General features: G+C 37.3%; 1 protein-coding gene across 1 annotated transcript in view; it reads left to right on the top strand.

The window, feature by feature from the left end:
• MAP3K5 (mitogen-activated protein kinase kinase kinase 5) overlaps positions 1-22,922 on the top strand; it is a 103,834-nt gene that overhangs the window by 53,554 nt on the left and 27,358 nt on the right. The window contains exons 8-15 of the mRNA XM_017829711.1: positions 550-662; positions 5,598-5,757; positions 7,816-7,969; positions 8,494-8,601; positions 13,896-13,945; positions 17,919-18,014; positions 19,406-19,487; positions 21,420-21,553. Of these exons, the coding sequence (XP_017685200.1) occupies positions 550-662; positions 5,598-5,757; positions 7,816-7,969; positions 8,494-8,601; positions 13,896-13,945; positions 17,919-18,014; positions 19,406-19,487; positions 21,420-21,553 (897 nt within the window). The remainder of the gene's footprint in view (positions 1-549; positions 663-5,597; positions 5,758-7,815; positions 7,970-8,493; positions 8,602-13,895; positions 13,946-17,918; positions 18,015-19,405; positions 19,488-21,419; positions 21,554-22,922) is intronic.

Below are 22,922 nucleotides of genomic sequence, written 5' to 3'. Positions count from 1 at the left end.
GTGAATAGATTCATAAGGACAATGTCAATAAGACACCCAGTAAAGAATAAAATTTGGAGTAGCTGTAATTGTAGCTAAATGTGAGGTATATTCTTATATCCCTTGCTTTTCTGCTTATGCATTTTGGTATGCCTGTGTGTCACTGTAGCAGATCCACAATAGAATCTAGGTTTCAAGTCAATGAAAATTCATATATTTAAGACTAAATTAATGAGCTTATTAATAAATGTAAGTGTGAAACAGGTCTATTACAAACTGATAGTATTATTTTATGTAAAGAAAATAAAGTAAGATATGTAACGTTACTGGGATGAACGAGTAGTGTCTGCGCTTGTTGCGTGAGGGGAAAGGAAGTGGGAGGAGGATGTATAAATAACAGAATCCTAAAAATAACCACAAAGAATGTGTGGAAAACAGTAAAATATTTTTTCTTCCATGGATTCTTGCTGTGTAAACAGAAGATAAGCTCTTAAAGTACCTAAAACAGTAATGATGCCCATAGTAGATTGCATTATCTAGAAAGTAAACTTGTATATTTGTTTTTTCTAGGTTCAAGAAGGCATTTGAGTCAGAGCCAACATTACCATCAGGAATTAATTATGCAGTACTTCTCCTGGCAGCTGGACATTGCTTTGATACTTCTTTTGAGCTGCGGAAAGTTGGTAATTATAACTTGCAAATTCACCATGAAATCACAGTCTAGCAAAAGTACACCACCAGCTGCTGTTTAGGGGAAAAATCTGATGGTTGTAAATGAAAGCTTTGATAGAGAGCATGTGAATATTTAAGTTGGTCTCTTGCACCACTACTGATCCCACCTGATTGCAGGTGAGTGCTGTCATAAAGATCTGGATCCAGTTTCAAGGTCTTAACTGGTTACCAGAGCTTAATGAAAACTAAGCTTTTTGTAATGGCATAGTGTGTGTGTGAAACAAGAACACCCAAAGGAGGAATCCAATTCCAGCTAGCACTCTTTAAAACAAAAAAAAAACCCACTGTAGAACTGTAGGGAACATGGACAAAAAAATCCATCCTAAGAATTAGGAAAATGCATTTGACTTGAGCTTGTTGTTGGGAGAACGTTTCTCTTCTGATGCATTCTTGGAGGTTTCTGAATGCCTGTATACATAGAATCATAGAATCACAGTGGTTTGCTTTGGGAGGGACCTTTTAAAGACCATCTAGTCCAACCCCTTGCTGTGGGCAGAGATGTCTTTCACTAGACCAGGTTGTTCATCTTTGCCTTGGACACTTCCAGCAATGGGGCATTCACTTCCCTGGGGAGGCTAGTTCAATGTCTTGTCATGAAAAGTTTCTTATTTAGGAGGGAAGAATTAAGATGTCCATTTTGTTTGTGATTTTCTGGATTTGAGGAGAGTGAAAGTCAAGATTAGTCAGTAATACATTCAAGGAAGGCTTTGAAGAAAGCACTGAATATTGTAATATGCACTGCAGTTGGTATTCTTCTTCTCTGTCAATGTGTATAACTCTTGATTTACTGTAAAGTCTTTTTTATCTGTGTGTCTCCTGAGGAGGTTGTCACGTGAAAAAGAAACAATGTTTTTTACTCCACAGAATGTATCTTTTATCAGCCACTGCTCTAGTTCAGAAATTAGGTGTGCATTGTATGTCTGGAAGTAATTTTACAGATAGAGAAGTTTTTTTGAGTGTGAAGGTCAGAGTGAGATGATTACTTTCACATAAATAATGGAAATGAGATTTAAATTCTCAGGTGTGAGTGAAGGTATTAATTTGGATGTGTTAGGCTGCATAGAGTTGCCCCAGCTACTGTTTGCCATTCTGTGAGTGGGTGAGATTTTGCTTTTTGGTTCACATAGAATATTTTCATATTCTACACTGAAACTGGAATTCTTGTGCCAGGGTGGGAGGTAAAAATATATGTTCTGCATTCTGCATAGCATTTGCAAATATTCACTTAGCTGGCCTAACTTTAAATGAGATAGTTTAATGGAACTGGGCTATATTTTTTGTGTGATTTAATTTGAATCCTTCCATTTTAAAGAAACTTCTCAATTGCATACAGGCTACAGCCAACTAGATTTGTGAGTGTAATCTGTGTGTACAAGACTGTTTGTTAGCATTAGTTAGATTTGCCAGGTGTCCACCCACAGCATTATCTGTAGCATATAGAAATTAGAGAAAGTCTGTCTTCTTGTGGGAGATCTGGAGAGAAGTAAGAACAAACCAGCTACATTCAGTCTGGGTTATATGGAAATTATATTGATAGGCTGGGAAAGGTTAAGGAAGAATATGGTCACTAACAGCTCTTCAGAGGGTACATGAGGCTGTAATTAGAAGAAGCATATCTGATTACATTGGCAATGTTGTAAAAATCCAATAAAAATAAGAATAAATCCATTATCCAAGAGAATTTTTACCAATCTGCATCAGATCAGAAAATTTGCCTTCTAAAATTTCCTATTTCTACTTGTCGGATAATAGCTCATAAGTAAATGACCACGTGAATTATTAATGAAAACCCTCCATCTATTTTCTAGTAGTATTGCTTTCTTAACCCTACAAAGTTGCAGAACTTTGAGCCCAGAACAGAACTGCAGTGGTCTCTGCAAGCTATGCAACTTTCACACACAAAGGATCCTGTAATATGAATTGTTCCGTCAATATTTGAGCAAGGAAAGCAGTTTATTTATAAAACCTTCATAGTAATATTTAACTGGTAGTATCTACTTACTGTATCTTGTTTTCGTCAGAAGCTGTGGGTATGTTCTTGGCATTATAAAAGCAATGGCTTTTCCGGCATTAATAGTTCCTCTATTTTGGCTCATTTATTTTAAAGGCCAAAATATTTTTCATAAACTGTTCTGGAATTCAACTGCTGCTTTTTTTTCTCCCCCCAAGTTTATAATGGAAAGAAAGAATGTCTTGATTGTGCCTGGATTTTCTTATACTCTCAAAAACTTTTAAAGGTGGTGAAATGAAAATAAACTAATAAAAGATAAATTATACAAGGAGACCATGAACTCAGAATTAAATTCAGGAAAGTTCACTTTGCATGTTTCCATAGAAAGGTTTTTTTGTTCTACCACCCTCCAAAAAAAGACCAAACCCACTGGAAAACAAAATAATCCACCACACCACCTCTATTAAATTAGAGTTACAGTCTTTTGAACCTATTGCTAATGTTGTCACGTAGCAGCTGCATTTTTCCAACTTGCCTTTCAGGGATAAGTAACTGTAGATAAGCTTGGTAGTGGAAGGTCAGCAAACTAGTGTGAGTTTTAGCACCAAGTACCTCATCTTTCTCAGAAGAGCTTGATGAGAGGCTGATGTTGTCTTCTCTAAGGTAATAGGATCTGCTTCACGGAATACTGGGGTAAAACTTCCAGTTTATCCAGACTACATAACAGTAATGATTTGAAAACTTGGTGTCATCAAGTATCATTGCTGCTACACATCCATCCTTTCTCCCGCTATTTTCCTGTAGCTCCCTGGTATTGATCTGGGACTCAAAGTCATTGCTGTCACCATTCTTACCCTCCTAACAAACACTTCTCCCTGCCACGCAAGTAATTCCAGTCCCTCCCCATGTGAGTTGTACTCACATCAGAAGCACCCTGTTTGTACCTTGCTTTAGCTCTGTTCCCATGTCCGGAGCACTGAAGGGTTATGATGGGTGGGTTCCTGCAGGTGCAGTGAAACATAGCATAACATGTAAGCCTGTGAACCAGAAAGCAGTGCTGCTGTTCACTGTGGCAGAGAGCTTGTGATAGCTTGTCAGTGGTCACTGCAACTGTGTGTGCCATCACGCAGTACTTAGCCAAGGCCCTATGCACAGCTAAATTCCTCCCTTTCCCCTTCCTTCCAGCAAAGGTATATCCATATGAAATGATCCACATATCCCTCTGATACTAGCTCCTTACTTCCCTTGTGGTGAGGTCACATTCAAAGCCTGCGGAAATTAGTAGGTGTCTGTCTGTTCTTGTGCGTTGCTATCACATGCATGCAAATGTTATAGACATTCTAGCAGAGCCCTTGGGCCTTTGAGGGTATTGCTGAGAAGTGTTACTGTAGGATCCTGGGAGAGATTAATTTTTTCCATTTACTGTATTTTGTGGATAGCATTCAGATTTTGGTTTCTAGAACCCAACTGAAGTTGAACACATTTAACACAAATTCCCCCTTCCTCTCCTACACTGACTAGTGTGGGTGTACATTCTCAAGTGGTCTCTTTGGCAGTGTGAATGTATATAGCACCCTGGCTTAAAGCCTTGCAGAGCTGGTCTACATAGCGATGGTCACCACTGTACCTTGTGTAGCTGATGGAGATTATGTATGTTGCATCGTGTCTGAGGCAGATCAGAGATATTTGGTATCGTCTATGGCGTTGTTTTTCTCTTCAGGAATAACTAAAACTTATTTCCCAAGAGCAAAAAAATAATATTTTTATGATTAAAGAACTATTTTGTTCTGAATGTTACTCAAGCATGACAATTTATTGTTAGCAAGAGAGCACAAAGTGTGAAATACAGATGTGAAATAAGCTATAGGCCACTTGAATACAATTTCACATTTTAAAACCATTTATCTTGACGTTGATAACATAAAAATGTGAAAAATGTGATAAAACAAATTATATATTGTAATGATACCCATTTTGATAGTTTTATTGCTACTTCCGCCATGAAGTTTAATCTGCTACCTACTCAAGGAAGGTTAAGGAAAAAATCAAGATCAACATTGAAATTTCTTGTGAATACTCAGCCTGAATATCAAGGCCAATGGAAGGTGATGTGGGAGGGAAACCGTCAGAGTGGAGTAGTGTGGGAAAAGTGAATAAAAGACTATGGTGGTGAAGAGGCTTGTTCTATAAGCTGCAAATTGGTTTATTTGCAGGGGAAGGTATAGCATGTCTCATGTCTCAGCTATATGTAGCAGCTCATATGAACTAAAAATCATCCTGAAGACCACAGGGGAGCCTGTAGTTCTCGACAAACTTAGCAAGTCAAAATAAAACCTGAGGCTCTCCATAGTCTTTGAGTTGCTAAGGGACTTATGAATATTAATAGATGTCTTTCATTGGAGTAGGACTTGCGGCAATTAAAAGAACATCACTGCTGGAAGAAGCTCAGTGGATCATCTGTTCCTTCTGCATGGGACCTTGTCTATAAAGGTAAGTTTGGGGCTTGGGGCTTGTAAGTCAAAACAAAGCAGAAAAAAACATAATAGGTGCCTTATTCAGCATCTGTTAAGTTTTTGCAGCTATGTTGTGTAGCCTAAGGCCCCAATTTACCTTTACAGATGAGGTCCATGCAAGAACATAGGTAATGAGGTCCATGCAAGAACATAGGTAATCTGACTGTTGCCTTGTCCTGACAGTGATGTCTTAAAGTTACTTTCTTGAGAAGCCTTTAGGAAGAGGGGGAGGGGAAAAAAAAAGTCTGCTACCACTTAGGGTGTTTGGAAGGTATATAACATTAACCGGTAAGTATGATTTCCATCTTACTTTATCAAAATGGAGAGGGTATAGTAATTTAAGCAATTTCAAATCAGGGAAATGGTTCTTTTAAAACTACATTAATACAAAATCTTGTGACCTGTTATTCTCTTTACTACAGGAGTAAAGATCAGCAGCCTGCTTGGTAAAAAGGGGAGCTTGGAGAAACTGCAAAGCTATTGGGAAGTGGGATCTTTCTTGGGGGCCAGTATGTTGGCTAATGATCATATAAGAGTGATCCAGGCTTCAGAAAAGCTGTTTAAACTAAAGGCACCAGCATGGTAAGGTGATAAACAAGACCATGTACATTGCTATGTATTAAATGGATTCCTTCAGCTTTCACATTCAGCACTGTATTTAGCTGACAGGAGATTTGTTTTGGGTTTTTTTAACAGATTTTGCTGTCTGTGCATTGTTTCACTGTACTTTTGCCCAGACAAGGGACTCTCTTCCTCTTTTGCCCTTGTTCAGGGATAGATCTGATATGGGTCTTTAATTTCATGTCTGAGAAGGGCAGATTCACCATTGACTCCAAGCTGTTCTGAGGGCAAAAGGGAAAGGAGCAGTTGGTTCTAGGCACCATACATCAGCAGCTGCATTGCATTGCTGAAGAGAAGCGGTAGTGGCTTGAGAGTTCAGTCATAACTGCCTGAAAGCTTTGGAGAATGTAGACAACTTTGCTAGAGAGGCCTGGTTATACCTTTAAATACTGTGATGGATACAGCACATACCAGTTGTTTTAGGAATTGAATACAAATGAGCCGTATGGTGTAAGCTGTGTCTTGTTACAATTGAGAAGACTGCAGATTAAAGTCCAATTAACAGAAAGGTTATAAATGTGGGGTTAAAGACAACCCTGTTGACTCAACGTCTGTTATGCAAAGGCCAAGAGATGTGTGCTCTGACAGCAGGTTCCCAACACCTATTCCACTTTGGATATAGGCAGCAATTAAGGCAGTCACTACTCATTAAGGACTGGGATCCTGTTAGCTGGGAAGAACCAAGACTCCTTTCTAACTGAAAAAGTGTCACGCTGCCAACTGAAAGAATGCGTATGTCGCAGCCTGTGTATTCTTGTCAATTTATAAAGGCTCCAGAAGCTTATCAGAGGGGAGTGTATGTATATGTGCTAAAATATGGAAATGCTCAACTTCTGCATTGGCATAACATAGGAAACTGTCAAAATTAGGAACTCTAATTTTCTAACAAAATGTTTCATAAATGCTATTCACAGTGTATTTATTTGCAAGGTTTTCCATTTTTACTATGTGTATATTTTACTGACAGCCTGAATAGTACTCTCTGGAAGTCTCCTGGTAGAATTTTCTGGACTTTATGAATGCCTGGTTGTCAGGATTTTATGTACCCCAGTGCCTTTGGGTTTTAAGTCTGTGGATTAAACTCTGAAAATACAGCACACTCATTTGTGCTTGAGGAAGAATTTCTCCTGTGAGCAATTCTTTCCCAGTCTGTTGCCTGCTTTATAGCAGGGCTTACTTGGCGCAAATGGGAGTAAATACAGTACTTTAAGCTGGATATCCTCATGGCCTAAGAAGGATGATTGGAAATTGCAGAGCTACAGAAGTATTCAAAAAAGACTCTCTGAGTTTACGTTATATCTTCTTGTCATGAGCTTGAAAACAAAAGCTTCCATGAATAGCCTAATGTTGATAAAGTGATAGCTGTGATAAATCCTTTTTTAGCATGTATATCTCATTGCTGTAGTATTCATAAAGATTGCATGACATTATGTGTACAACCTTTTTTTTCTAAAATGCCAAGAAAAAGCACTGTTATGAAGGAGCCCCATAAATCAGCACCAGAAAGCAGAACAGCAGAGAGCTGCATTTAGGGGAGACATTCAGCGCTTCTGTTGTCCTTCCCTAACAATGCCAAAAAACTGCTTAGCATAGCTGTTGTCATCTTTATAGGATAATCAATTCCAGAAGCATCATCTTTTAGAAATCTGTGTAAAATAATTGTCAATGCAGACACAATATAGAAGGCAGAATACTGTAGAAAGTTAAACTACTGGACTTTTCACTTGAATTTTTATTTGAGGTAGGTCGCTACTTAAACAAATTGGACATGGGCTCACTTAGGTAGAGGATTTAGCTTTATCATGAAGTGTGATAGAAGACAATATGTGGTATTAGGAATATATGCAGGAAGGAGCGTCATTTATATTTGAGTTGACTAGCACCTATGTTTCCAATTCTAATTGGGAATTGCTACTATGAAAAGCAGTCCTAGAGAAGCAAAATGTTGCTGGCAGCCTTGGTGTATTTATTTACAAACTGTATTAAATTTACTATCTGTGTATGTTTGGATGATCACAGGTACCTGAAGTCTATTGTAGAGACTATTTTGATATATCAGCATTTTAAGAAACTGACTCCAGAGCAACATACGGCCACCCAGGAACTTGTCGATTTCTGGATGGACTTCCTTGTTGAAGCCACAAAGACAGATGTGACTGTAGTTCGATTTCCAGTAAGCGGTTGTTTTGTTGGGTCTTAGGGGATTTGCAGAGGTGCTTGTTGCTTTTGAGAAAATCTTTTGATCTGGTGGCTACAGTTCATGGTGGTCTAAATCAAAAGCAGTTCAGTTTAGGTTAATGTGTTTCTCTAATTTAGCCAAATATGCTTCTACCAAAAGATGGTAAAGGTGTACCATGAATCTTCTCCACATAGGAAATGGACATTCTAGAGTGGCATTGCAAGAGAAGGAGTTGTGACAGAAAGATTTTCAAAACCTGATAGTTTTCAAAAAAGTAGTTTGCAAAATTGACTCATAGTAGCCTTATATAAAAAAACTAAAGTAAAATTGGCTTTTTTGTAATCTTAAATTACTGTCAGCCATACTAAACTAGCCCTGTACCTAAAATTTTGCCTTTCATTGTTTCCCCTGTTTTTCTTACTATGGTATGACTATAGAAATAGTTCTAACAGATTTCAATTCTTTTTGAAGTTCCACAGATTTTGCACTAACTATTAAAAATATTTTTTTTCTACTAGGTTTTAATATTAGAACCAACCAAAATCTATCAGCCCTCATATCTCTCTATCAACAGTGAAGCTGAGGAGAAGACTGTATCCATCTGGCATGTGCTGCCTGATGACAAGGTATACCATGATGTTGTCTGTAATTGTAACTTTTTTCACAATTGAAAAGTATACATGGTACATAATGCATGTAACATATAACCAGTTACATCTAATGGTGATTCTGAAAAGTAGTAAGGTGTTCTAGTAACACACAGGCAGATGCTGTGAACATATGTTGCTGTGCTTAAGATTATCCTGATTTTCAATGGATCTTTTGTCTCCCATCATTTTTCAAAATAACTTGCATCTTCTTTCAGGTTGTTTTAAACCAGTGAATAATATACAACAAGTCTGGACGTTGCTTAAGATTTCATAAGTAATTTACAATACACTGTCATCATACCAATAACAGCATAAAATTGCTTATACAAACAGAGCTTTCTTCCTCTACTTGCAGTTTTACTTGTCATCTGTGATAAATATTCTAATATGAAAGTAATAGAGACTGGTATGTTAAAATGGGAGCGGAATCAATCAAAAGCCAAATAAGTATGTGGCAGAAGGATAGATGGATGCTCTAGAAATTGGAAAAGCTGGGAAGTCCTATGTCAAGGTGTGAGATAGCCAGATGTATTTGGAAAGGTGCTTAGAAAAACCGGAGATGGAAGGGAAGAGGAAAACCTGGAATGGTTATTACATTCTGAGATACTTAGGAAGCAAAATGTTGGTAAGGGGGAAGACAGGGAGGATGTCGTAGAACCCTGGAGAAGGATGACAGCACAGAAACATGAAGGGGTATATGAAGAGTAGAAGGAGACTGAGTCAGCTTAAGGCAAAACACTGAGGATGGTGTGATTTGTAAGAACTAGCGCTATTCATTCTTCTGTGGCAGCATTTTGTTTGCTTGCAGGATTAGACAACGAAGACCTGTGTTTTAGGTAATCATAGAATTGTTCAGGTTGGGAAAGATCTTTAAGTTCATCAAGCCCAGCTGTTAACCTAGCACTGGCAAGTCCAACATCTTCAGCCTTCCTAACTAGTAGTCTGTAAAAGGAGAAACATTTTTGAACTCAAAATACAGTGAGGCTCTACTGCTTAGAGTTTTTGCTGTGAGTTCATGAGAAAATATAAATGGCAGCTGAAATAGCATCTTCAGAGCACAAACTGAAATGTTTACCTAGACCAATGAATTTCTGTTTATTTGTTGTTTACTCTGATGTTTTCTGAAGTAGGCTTAGCCTCTGAGAATAATTTAAAAAATAAATTTATACAATTCTTGGGCAAAATAAAAATTTACCCCACAGTAAAGAATTATTTGTCAGTATTACAGACTAAATCTTGCTATTCTAAAGTACCTGTTCTGAAAGTATTTCTGTATTCAGAACTTGGCTTGTTTAGAAACTACTTGTACTTACATACTGGTTTTGCTTTTGTGTGCTTTTTTGTGCGTGTATTTAGTTCATCTACAGACAATACTTTCCATTTTGTTAAGTTGCTTAACTGTAGCATAAGAAGAAACATAGGACTAGAGGGAATTTTCTGGACTGTTGAGTCCTGTTTGCCTCTATTGCAGACACTCTTGCCATATTATGTTTCACATAAAGTGATCAAGCTCTGTCTGAATACTAGTGTAGGTTTCACAGTTGACCGATCATGCTGGAAAGTGGTTTGAGAATTTCCCTGTACCTCTAGAAGAGACGAGAGTGGAATGCTACTGGTGAAGTAGAAGAGTATTCCTTTAAGTCTTCTCGATTTCAATCTGAATTTGTTTGTTGTCATTTCATACACACTTGTTCTTTTGCTAACATAGTGTTTATGTTAAGTGGCTCCTTTCTCTCTTTGAGAGAACTTTACCTTACTGTATTTTTAAGGAGAATCCTAATATCTTTTTGTGTAGGGTTTTTGTGTAGGTTTCTTTTTAGGCAAAACAAATAGGGTTGGTATACTGGCTGCACATGGCACCTCATTGCCATGAATTCTTATGTTCCAGTTTGAGTTAACCTTACTTGAGCATGTGCACTCATATTCCAAAAATAGTATTGCATGGTGCATTCATTTATCGTTTAGGTACTGGGATATTTTGCTTGATATTTTCAGCAATATCCTTTTTCAAATCTGTGTCACTTGACTGCCCAGTTATCCTGTGACTGGGAGAAGGATTTGCATGTATCAGTCTGTATGTGTTTGGTGTTCAGAAGATAGGTATTTTGGCTTTGCAGGGTTTGTAACCTTCGCTTAGTAGCATTTTCCATTATTATAAATCTGTTATCCTGTGTTTAAAGTTTCTTTGTAGTATGTTATACCTTCTCTTTCTCTTTTCCCCTCCTCCTTCCTGATATGAGGCATGTATCTTTGTATTTTCTGTGGATTAGTGTTTTTCTAGTTTTGCTGCCCTAGTGTTAATCAATAGCATTAGACATTAAATGCATTTCCCAGTACTTTTGCTCTGGCCAGAATCCTTACTGTGGTAACCTTATTGAGTAGCCAGGGATCTGATTAATACTCAGTGCAGGCATCCTTGCCCTGTGAGCCATCATACCCATCAAAAGAATGCAATGGGCAATTTGGTAGTTGCCCTTTCAGCTGTACAATTATAGTCTGTCGCAATTTGTCAAAGTCCTTAGAATCTATCAGAAACCTTACAGGGAGAAAAGGGACTAAAAAAATTTGGAGGCACCAGCTTCCTTTTCAGCTGAATATAACCAATATAATATTTGTCTTTGCTACAAGATGTTGTGAAGGAAAAGGATTTATTGTGTCAGCCCACTGCAAAGAGGAATACTTGTACTTTGATCCTTACTAGGCCGAAAACAGGCATTTTAGAGGCTGATTAACAAGCAAATACCACCTGTGTCTACTGCAAGGACATGTTAGACAGTTGGGTTTGGAAACTTCATCTGTCCAGTTTCAATCTACCAACTATAGGTCTGTCAGAGCTTCAGTTTTCAATTCATTTTGGTGCATAAATTAATGGTTGTACTTGTTTTCCAGAATTCAGTCAGTGCTCCAAGAATAAGATTTGTGAGTTACAAAGCATATAAACTTCCTTTCGTGCACAAATTAAATAGACAAATGACAGTCAATACCAGGATAAATAACGTGGCCTCTTCCTTTTCTGTTGCTTTTTTAAGAAACATATCTAAACATTTATGTCATTACTACTGAGTTTAAGATAAACAAATGCCTACAAAAATCAGACAGCATTTTATTTTGTAGAATGCACATTACTTTTGCATTGCAGTTCCCTAATTTTAGCAGCCCTTTCCGCATGGGGTTAGAGGAATGCAGCAGTGCTGTTTTTAAGTTCGAAATAGAACAGCCTGTCTCTGTTTCATATTGGCTTCTGAATCCATTTTGAGTTTTGTTTTGGGTAGTTGATGTTTTTTTGCCTAACCAAAGAACAGATGCTGAATTTGGATAGCACGCCTGATATATTTACTCCAGCGTATTCAAAGATCATGGCAAGATCATGAAGGAACATAACTTTTATATTATGTCATTGCTTGAGAACTTTGTGTAGTAAGACGTATGAGTTTGTGAGAGATTAGTTGCACATAGATTACAGGTGAAAACCACAATGATTATGTTTCTTGTTATGTTTCTTGAGCATTTCTGCCTGCCAGGACATATATTTTAATTTATTTACGTTTCAGATTATTCCTAATAGTGGATAGCACCAATAGCTGAGCTCTGAAAATTGGAAACTGACAGACTTTCTATATGAAGGGAGGAGTAAAAGTGCAGAAACACCTCCTTATTAGCAGAGGAATTGAGTTGGTGATCTTTCTTCATGCAAGAGAACCAGGCAACTCGAATAGTAGTTTCACAAACTCTTAATGCTAGCATCAGTTAGTACTTCTACTCAACTTTTCCTAATATCAAGCTATTCTCCTGTTCCTGTACACCACTGGAGAAACCCTTGCTCCATTTAACATTGAAGAGATACTGAAGTATCTCTTTGTACTTTACAATTATAATAGTGTGAAACTTGTGCATCAAGAAAGATATTTGCTTGCATTTTTGGTACATTGTCTTAGGCATTTCATATTAGCATCACAACCTTTAATGTGATTTGAGCAGGAAGGAAAGAATTATAGGGGAGGGAAAATAGGAGGTAGGAAACCTTATAGAAAACTGTTATAGCTGGGACAGTAATTTCCACTGTCATTTCCTGCACATTGTGCAACTATTTTGGCAGTGTGTCTGTGTATTTCACTATTCAATAAACATTTTATAAGCTACACATTTTAAAGCCTTATTATGGAATATATTTGATTATGTTTGTGTTTGACACTATGCCCTTATAAATTTATCTCTTAGTACAGCATGCCTGTAATAAATGTGGATAGAGCCTTCCTTAATCTTCATTTGCGAAGCCTAGCCACGAGCATGAGTAAGAAAGGTCTGTGAATTTTAATTGCTCGGATCACTAAAATGCCAAATGAAATTCAGCTCTAGGAAGCAGAGGTTCTTCAAATATGTTCTTCATTGTGATGGGATCACAACATTGCCAGGGCCGTGAGGTGGTGTAGTTGTACCTTTTCCTGAAAGGAGAATGTTTTCATTAGAAGATACAAAAGACTTCTGTTTGCTAACAGTAAAGTTTTATTAGAATATAAACATAGAGCAATATCACTGTCTACAGAGAGAACTCAGTTCTGCTGAATGCGTCAGCTGTAAGTTTAAAAGATCTGAAAAAAAAGTGAGGCCTGGCACTTTGTGTTTTCATAGAGTGGTTTCTTTCTTCCAGCCATGTTTATTACTCCAGCAGCTCTTAGGGGTTTTGGTACTTAGTTACAGCTCTCTTCTGGATTCCTAGTGAAATAGGCTCCTTTCTGTTTCTTTGGACACTTTGTCTTCAGATTTGCTTCCCTGAGCAATTCCCCTACTTTTCAAGAATTTGCCACTTTGCTCTCCTGCATTAGATTTTCTACTTGTAGCTCTCTCCACCTGGTCTTCCCACATATTAGGGGATTGAGTGTGCAGTGCAGGCTCTTGTTATTCTCAGAGGTGGAATATTTTTTCCCCCACTTTCCAGAGGGCTGCATGTGTTCCCAGGTTCAGTATCCAGACAAGGCTATACTGACAGCTCTTGTTATCTGCTGTTTTGAATGTTTTCTAAAATAGTATATTGTGTTTGCAGAGTAAACAGTAAGGAAATAACCCAAAACTTCTATATAGAACTTCTGTTGCTTTCTTTTCAGGTGAAAAAAAAACCCTGAAAAATAACTCTTTACAGGTAATAGACTGTTGTAATTTAAGTTTTTCTCATTCCATCTCATGAGCTTCAGTCTAGAAGATATGCCTACTGGCACTTCATCTGTAGGAAGGAATGTTTTATTTATTTATATATTTTCTACTCTGTGTTACAGAAAGGTATCCATGAGTGGAACTTCTGTGCTGCTTCTATCAGGGGAGTAAGGTAAGTTGTTTCCATTTTGTGTTTTGAAATGAGAAGAGTGACTGAATGAATGTTGTATTAAGCTGCCGCTGTGGACCTGGGAGTGACAGTGATATTCTATGACTGCCGTAACCTCTTTGTATCACGTCTTCATCTTAGTCTCTTTTTTCCCCTAGGATTTATCTGTACTTTGTCATCCTGCAACTTTCCACTTTGCTTTTAGTGTAATTTAAAAAAATCCAGAAAACTTATATTTTTTAAATAGTCATTGCTCTGTTCTAATAATAACTGTTTGACACATAAAGCTGTTGCTATGTCTGCAGGATGTTTTTGCACAGATGAATAGTTCTTTTTCCTTCCGAAAAGTAACTTAAAAAACCAAACTATCAATAGGCACAAAGATTCAGTCCTGTGGGATTCAGCTTATTTTAGGCAAAAATTGCAATGATATGCTTAGTTCAGTTTGGTTTGGGTTTTGGTTACAGTATGTTTTTGTGTACTTCTAAAAAACAAGAGGGGGGGAAGAAGAATTTGTTTGTATATTGTCGTTTTGGTTTTACTTCCCCTACACCGTATTAAACCACACTATGGTCAATACTGTTTCTGGTGTACTCTCCTGCATTCATTATTTAAACTGTGAATTATCATTTAACTTGTCAATTTAATTTCAAAACTGTTCTTCTGAACAGATGTCCAAAACAACTCAGATGACTTTACAGTGAGCCAAGAGTCACTGTGAATTCTTAGAGAACTCTCTGGCTGCCTCCATGAGTAGCTGCAAGAGGAAATATTTATCTTATGCAAGCATAAAAAGGAATGAGCTTTTTTTTAATTTTAAATATAGAAAAATTTCTGATTATTTCATTTTTCAGTGTTTTACAGGGGGTTTTTTTCCCCAGTTTTATGAAGGCATGTATTCTTTGGAGTGGGAGAACCTTCAGAACCAGGCCTGCTTCTAACCTATTTTTGGATCAAGACTATTTTTGGCTACTTTGAAACTCCTAGACTTAAAGTGGTCTAGGAAGGGGGAGTTCCCAGCATTATGAGGATCCTCAGCCTTTCTAGACTAGTAAGAATCAGCTTTAGAAATGCAGCCTTAATGTACAAGGCAGGTCTTTGTCCATGATCTTGGAGGCTTTTTCAACAAAGACCTCCATAAATATTTATGGCATTACATAAGGAGACAGGCTGGCCTGAAGAGACATCTGGCATTGAAATGTTTCTGGTAAATACTTGGCAGAAGTGACAGAGGGTCACTTCTTCTGCGTGCTGCATAACAGCCAGTGTAATCAGTGCTTTGTTTCATGAGTAATGGGGTTCAGCTCTCAAGAACTATAAAGCAACTTGGTAAGTATATAGAACTCTCTGAGCAGAACAGTGCTAGATCACACTCTGTGTGCAGTAAGTTATAGCAACTGGCTTTAGCATGAGAAACTCATCGATTAGCGGTTTGTGTGCCAATGTAAATATCTTTACTTTTGCCATATGCCTTCTTGACCTCTTAAGTACAAATGTTTCTTATTGAATCAGGCCAGAAAGTGCTGTTATTCTTAAAGGCTTTATCAGAGCTTTTTGAACATGGCTGCTACCACAAGGTGCTTTATTTTTCCAATAGAAAAACAAAAAATCAAGTGGCAGACTGAAGTTGCTAGTCTACAAGTTGGCTTTATCTCACTGTTTAGAACAAAACCTGAATTATGAAATACATGCTACTTGTGTTGTTTCTGTGAGAGAGTGCCTCAGAGATCATCCTGATGAATATAGTGTTAGAGACAGTGGAAAAGTTGGATTCAGATCTGCATGCAGTTGCCTTCGTAGCTTAAGAACTTAGACAAGCTTAACACAAGGATATTTGTCTTCGTTCCAAGTTCTTGGAGCTTTGAATCTCATCAGACAACTTAATTACAACAGTGAGAGGTGTCTGTACTGCTACACTTCTAGCAAACATACAAAAGTTCCACACAGCTGCTTTTCTGTGGTTGCTGCCAGTGTTCAACTGTTTCATCTGCTGCTTCATCTGGAAGTACTAGTAATCAGTAGTTACAGCATTTGCAGTGTTTCTCATTGACTAAGGGGAGTTGTGGATGTGCACGAGCTGGGCACAAGGCCATGCTACACTGTGCTTCCCTGTTTGTTTCTGGAGTTTTGCAAATTCAGCCCCAGTTCTGCTGTTGTAGAAGTCAGCGGGTACTACATCTGCTTGGGCACTGTCAAAATGAGGCGTTTCCTGAGCAATGTCTTTAGAGTCACTTTTTAGAACTTGGATGTTTTTTACTTCAACAACATTTTTCTGGAAGGAAAGCAACATATAAGCAATGTAAATGCTCACCTAAAGGTCTTAAATGTTTATGAATTTGCATGGCCTCTGTGTACACTCCACATTCTTAACCCTTTATTCACTGCTGTGTTAGTCAGTGGTTTCTGGGCATGTCAGGTTTCAGCTGACAGTTTATTCAGTAAAATGTTGAAACGTGCATGGAACTTGAAATGAATGAGTAATTCTGTTAATATCAGTTACTCCATATCTAGGGAGTTTACTTATATGCTTGAAAAACTTGAATTAAAAAATAGTTTATAAACTGGAGACAGTGACTCTCTTCCCAAATGTGTACATTACTTAGCATTTATGAATTTTTCCTAATGTGAAAATAAATGAGTCACCATACCCAAAGACAGATATTTTTATCATGAAGTTCACTCTCCTCATAAGAAGCTTTATGAAAGGCAGACCCCCTAGCTTGTCTAAAGAGCCATTTATTTATCAGAAATTACTGGGCTCTACAATAGAAGAATCATAAAGGAAAGCAAGGATCAGACAACCTTAGACACCTTTTAAAGGCTGAAAATTCCAAGTGTTTCCTCATACTTAAAGAAAACCCGTTATGTTAATCAAATTGTCAGTCCTTTAGCACAACATAGAATATAATTCTACTTTATTGTACCATAAATTAAGGAAAAACATGATGGCATCTTGATCCAGCTAAAATAGATTGATTTCACTAGGACTGTGGATTTGGTCCAGTATATTAATAATATAAATAAGGAGACTTACTTTGTCTTGATTTCTCACATACTACATTATATTCCCTTGTAACACCTCTAGCCATCTTTTTTTCCCTCTTTTTGAATATAGTAACAATCAATTATACTGCATTAGCTTGACAGCTGGCACTCAATATGTGACAAAGTTACAGAAAGAGCTATTTCAAATAAAATTTAATATTTTCTTTAAGGAGCAGAGTAATGACATGCATATAAAACAGTTCTTATGAATCTTTACAAGAGCTGCAGCCTACTTGGGGTGGAAAACTGATAACTGTACCAGAGTTTGCACCTCTTCTGTTTTTCTGTTGAGACATCCGTGCATCTATAAGAAAATGGCATTCTTGCCTTCTTATTACCTTTGTTCTCTAGTTATAGCAGATAAAACCAAAACTGAAGGAAGATGTGGGTGGACAAGGGGGGAAAAGTCATTCACCTCATATTTGGATGCTGACTTATTTTAAAAATATTTTTCTAACGTACTATCAATGTACCAATTAACAAAGCACTGATCAGAAATTTTTGTGTTCAAGATTGAGCTGTGGCTGATGTCTAAAGAAGGAAGAATTCTTGATTTGAGTTCAAAGTCCAGTTTTCTAATATGACCCTGAAAGGGTGTTTCATCCTGGCTGCAGGAGTGAAAATTAAGGGCCTTACCTAAATGCATGGAAGAAAAAAGTGTTACAGGTCAATGGAAATACTCCAGTGAATTTCTTTGCTCCCGCTGTTTCTTGGGCAATCCATGGACAAGGGGGGCCGGCTGAATGATAGCAAACAGCAGAATGTGAACTTCGGAGGATAGAAGAGGGTAATTTTGCAATAAGGAAAAACTATGGCTTCTCAGGTTTAATGTGGTGCTTTCCCATGTTAAATGGGTTGATCTGTATGGTTTGACAAAGCTGGTGGAAGTCCAAATGCATCTTTCCAATAACTTGCTTGGCTGTTCTTTCAGCATTTCGAAGTTTGAAGAACGATGCTGTTTCCTATACGTGCTGCACAACTCAGATGACTTTCAAATCTATTTCTGCACAGAACTTCATTGCAAAAGGTCTGTTATTTCAGAAAAAAGCATGGCCTGTGATGGGGTAGATGGTATCTTCATGCACAACAGGGACCGACTGTTTCAGAGCTATGGTGACAGTTGATCTGAGCATCATAAGTGGTCATCTATTAAAGCTTAATACTACAGTACCCTGGAGATATGATGTATGAAGGGTCAAAGTACAAGCTCAGACAAACATTAGAAACAAATGTAATTACAAATTTGATTATTTTTTTTACACACACCTTCCCGGGGTTAGTTTTGTAATACTTATTGTATTAAGGCTTACTAAAACTGTCTCTTTGCCCCCAGTTCAACAAAGCATCATAAACTTAAAATGGACTTTCTGAAGTGGGAACATTTGGGGTAACAAGAAAGTCAAGATTTTTCTTTAACTGTAACTACAGTTTTATTTGCAATTATGAGGAAGCACACTTAATTTCTTTTACATTAGCATATGTTTGCGTAAGTAAGATTGTTTCTGTGTCCCTACAGGATAATTGGCAAGGGTTTGTTGCACAAAATTAGGGGTGTTGCTATTTTTCTAGGCTGTGTTTCTGCTCCATAAGCTTAAGGGCTGTGGTCTTGAATTGATCCAGGAGGCATTTCCAGAGGAAATTTCATGTCTTTTTGTGCTGAAAAAGGCTGCAACTTTGCCTAAAATTAATACTCTCTATTGATGACTGTGTCCACCTCCCAGCCCAATCTCTAGATTTTTTGCTCATCCATTCTAGTTCATATAGGTTCTTTTACCATGTTCATTCCCCTTCATATCTGAGCTCTTCTTAAGAGATAAGTATGACATGATTTTTGTACTTGCATTCTTTCAAAAGGATAGAAGCCATATATAATACTATTTTTTAATGAAAAGGTGCAAAATAGACACCCTTTTCACTCAAGCAAAAACTTGAAACTGGCATTCCTACGCTACAAAAACTCTTCCAAATGTAGGCAGGACTTCTAGGCACTTCTCATGATACTTCAGTGTTTTCATTGGACCTAAAGAAATGATGGTATAGGATGAGAATTTTACCCTGGGTGTAGATTTTGAAATATGAATTTCATTAATAATTTCAGATATCATGGAGTATGATAAAAGAAGTATGTAAAAGAAGTAGAAAACCTGCAGATTTTGACTGTTAATTCTGCATGTAAACAAAATTTTCCTTTTCTACTGATAGGCAAAGTTTTATACTGAATTTATACTGACTGTATAAATTATATATACTTATGTATTATTGTTATATAATATGTAATTATATAAAATAATACTTACTGTACTTACGTCCTCTCTTTTTTCATTCATTACTTTAGAGAGAAGTGTTTTCTTTGTCCTCATACTGTTTTAAGTGTGTATTTGCTTTTCTTTTCTCTTTTCTTATTTTTTTTTGGTATAGATTTTTTGACATGGTGAACAGTATCACTGAAGAAATAGGGAAGACTACAGAGGAAGGGGAATGTGATGGAGACTCTCTAGAGGTATTTTTACTTTTTTTCCCTCAACATGCTAAATTTTGGGCTTCTCGTCTAGTATTTCACAGAAGTAAGTTACTCAACCCTTTCCTGGGAGAAATTAGTGAACTTACTGTTTATAAAATCTTATCCTCTACTGTTTATCTATTAATGATTCCTTTTAAGGGTGTTAATGTAGTCTTTATACCCAGCATAGCTAAATCTCTTGTAATTCAGTTAGCATACTCACTTTAGAAGGTACACAGTGTTGGAGTTCTGCCGTGGTGCTGATTGCAGAGTGACTCTTGTAACAGTTACATCAGAATGTACTCATAGTCAGGCAGCATTAGGATCTGTTTAAATTTTAAAGACTGTTTGTTGTCTGTTTCATGCATCACTGGAATCGTGTGCACTTACATTATTGGCAGATCGTCTGCACAACAAGTAAGGATATAATTCTAGTAGGGGAAGGCTTGTCCTGTCTAGTTACTGTCTGTAGGTAGCACGGCAATGAACAACTAACTCAAATCAGATGATGATGTTGGTGCTGCTGGGAGACTGTTTATACCCTTAGCCCACAAACTCAAACTGAAGCTTAGGATGTCCTACTTCTGTTACTACCCCTGTTAGCTAAGTTATAGCTTGGCTGAGTACACCGTTACACACTCTGTTCTCACCCTGAGTTTTATCTGAACATACACCTAGTTGAAAAGTGAGTACCAGGCCATTGGGTGCAATGCAGCACTTAAGGTAATAGGGCTTTCTTTGAGGTGGCAGGGAAACAGGATAGGATATCTAAGCCCATGCCCTGTCACATGAAAATCTGCTGTCCCGAGGCTCTAGAGACATCTATAACTAACTGAGAGAGTCAGTGCTGTGTAATGAATACAAACAGCCCTCTCTCCCAGTTTTCATGTTGTCATTTTATAATATATCTGAAATCAGAGATCAGGCAAAGGAAAACCACTGAGGTAACTTGTGGCATAGAAAAATAGCCTATAATTAGAACCTTAGGGTGCCTGCTTGTTTATTTTAGCAAAAAGAAAAGCAGTGGGTGATTTGATCACGGTGGGCAAGTATTTTTACAGGAAAAATAACAATGTGCTAATGATCTCTTTAATAATTTGAAAAAAAATATAATTAAATAGTAACAGAAGAAATTTGAATTAAGAGGCATGGCTTCACCATAAGAGTAATTAATTGTTGAAACAAAGTACTAAAAGAAGTGGATTCTCTCTCTTATTAAAAAAAATAGCCATCTTTATTTGATGGAAAATAAAAAATACTTCATTTAAGCATAAGTTACTGGGTTTAGCACAGGAGTGAGCTTATGAAATTACATTCCTTTGTTACACAAAAGGGGACAGATCAGATAATCTGTCTAACAAACCTTTTTGGACTTGCCTTAAACTCTTTGAAATTCAAACTCAGCTGAAACCACTCTTAATGCACTGCAGTCCTCACTAACCTCCATTGGCACAGTCTGCTGACAGACCTGGCACTGGCAGAATTGAGGCTGTGCTGGTTTTGGAAGCTGTAGTCAGGTCAGGAGGGCACCTGGAACAAATAAGTGTGTCGTGCCTTGCTCTCCGTGCCTGTGTAGGAGCAGGCGTTCTCCGTTTGGCGCAGAGTGCCCTCTGTCGTCGGCTCCTGCTTTTACAGCACCTGCCCGCAGATTTTCAGATGCTGCTAAGATATGCAAGTGGAACTACACTGAACAGGTAAAGGCCAGCATAGTTTAGCTTGGTGCACTTCCCTGAAATGGCTACCTTAGAAGCCAGTGGAGAAGCATAGGCATGTCTGCACGGTATCCAAATTGTCTTCTTGAAGTGTTTTTCTTTCCTCCTTTGCATTCTGCAGAAAACTACTAGCATCCTCGATGCTTTAGTTATGAGCACAGGGTGAGATGGAATAAATCTTATCCTTCTGTTTCATTTTATGTTGTTGTTTGTTTTGCAGTATGATTACGAGTATGATGAAAATGGCGAACGAGTCATTCTGGGCAAGGGAACGTACGGCATTGTATATGCAGGACGAGATTTGAGCAATCAAGTCAGAATTGCTATTAAAGAAATCCCAGAGAGAGACAGCAGGTATAGTCATTGTGGCTAATTCCAAATTTTGTGCGTTACATAATTTCTTCATTAATGCGATTAGTCAGTTGGTTGATCAAGGAGTACATCTTCTACAAAGCTGCCAATAATTTACTTGTCTGTGGTATATAATGGTGTTCCCTTTCTTTGTAAGTAGATATTTCCAAGTTATGGAGTAGAACGTGATCACAACTGAGAATTCAGATGTTTGCTGGCTTTGGTACTAGTACTTCTTCTTTCAAAAAAAAAATACCGCTAAAGTGCAGAATCTCATTCAAACACCTAGTGATTGGCTCTATCTACTTAGACATACTCAGATGTGTCCTTACAAAAGGACATGATTTCATATTGAAATTCATGATCCGTGGAGTCCTTTAAAATTCTGAGCCTGAATTGTTGATAAAGACATTTTGCATTCTTGTTTTTGCACCACTTACTATGAAGCCTTGTGACGTTAATCATGTGGAATGACTTCTTTGTTAATTATTTTTTTTTTAATGCAATCACTTTATGTATGTTACTCTCTTTCAATTATAAAGGTTGCCATGTAAAGACCAGGCACTTGATGTCCTTAGTATCTGTGGATCTGAAGACTTCCAGTGTATTCTATCTTGTATATGTAGATTTCCACAAATATTGTAGTAAAAGTGATATAAGGTTGAAAGTAATATATTCTTACTGAAATTGACTGGATTAAACTGTCAGGTTATTCTTATACTGAAATTCTACATTAGCCTTTGGTTTTTGAAGTCAAGTGTTGTACAAACTGCTTAACAGGTGACTTGAGTGCCTGAATCTTTAAAGACTGAGAGACTGTAAAATATTATAAAAGACTATAACTCAGGCTTATGTTCAGAAACACTATGAAAAGTAGAAAATAAAGTCCATGGTTGCCATGGTTGGCAAGAGAAAGATAAATCCTTCCTTTCCCCTTTTCCTGGTTAAAGAAATAATTTTTATGAAGGAAGCTCTTTTGATAAAGACAAAACACTGCTTGGTAGCAGGAGGAATTAGATACTAAATGAATGTAGATAAAATAGCAACTGTGCCAACCGTTGAATTTTTGTTCATCATTTCAGGAGGGAATAGAATCTATATTTTCAAGTTTATTGTCTTTTACCCATTTGTCTTCTTTTGGTTTATGACTATGATCCCATATTTTGGCATGCTGCATTTCCTTTGTAGGATGAAATAATTGTATCCTTGTTTGTGCAGTGTTCAGTCTACAACTAATATCAGCAAGGAAGCTGCTTTTACCCATCCTACGTAGCAGTTATCTTAAGGAGAGTGCTGGTATTCAAAATGGTAAATAAAAGAGGCTATTCTAATCCACCACAATGGCTGTTACTCTTCTCACATTTAGCTAGAA

This window comes from Lepidothrix coronata, unplaced genomic scaffold (genome assembly GCF_001604755.1).
Source record: "Lepidothrix coronata isolate B3197 unplaced genomic scaffold, Lepidothrix_coronata-1.0 Scaffold167, whole genome shotgun sequence".
NCBI lineage: Eukaryota > Metazoa > Chordata > Aves > Passeriformes > Pipridae > Lepidothrix > Lepidothrix coronata.
Note: the sequence above shows the minus strand (reverse complement) of the source record. Positions and strands in the feature narration are given on the sequence as shown.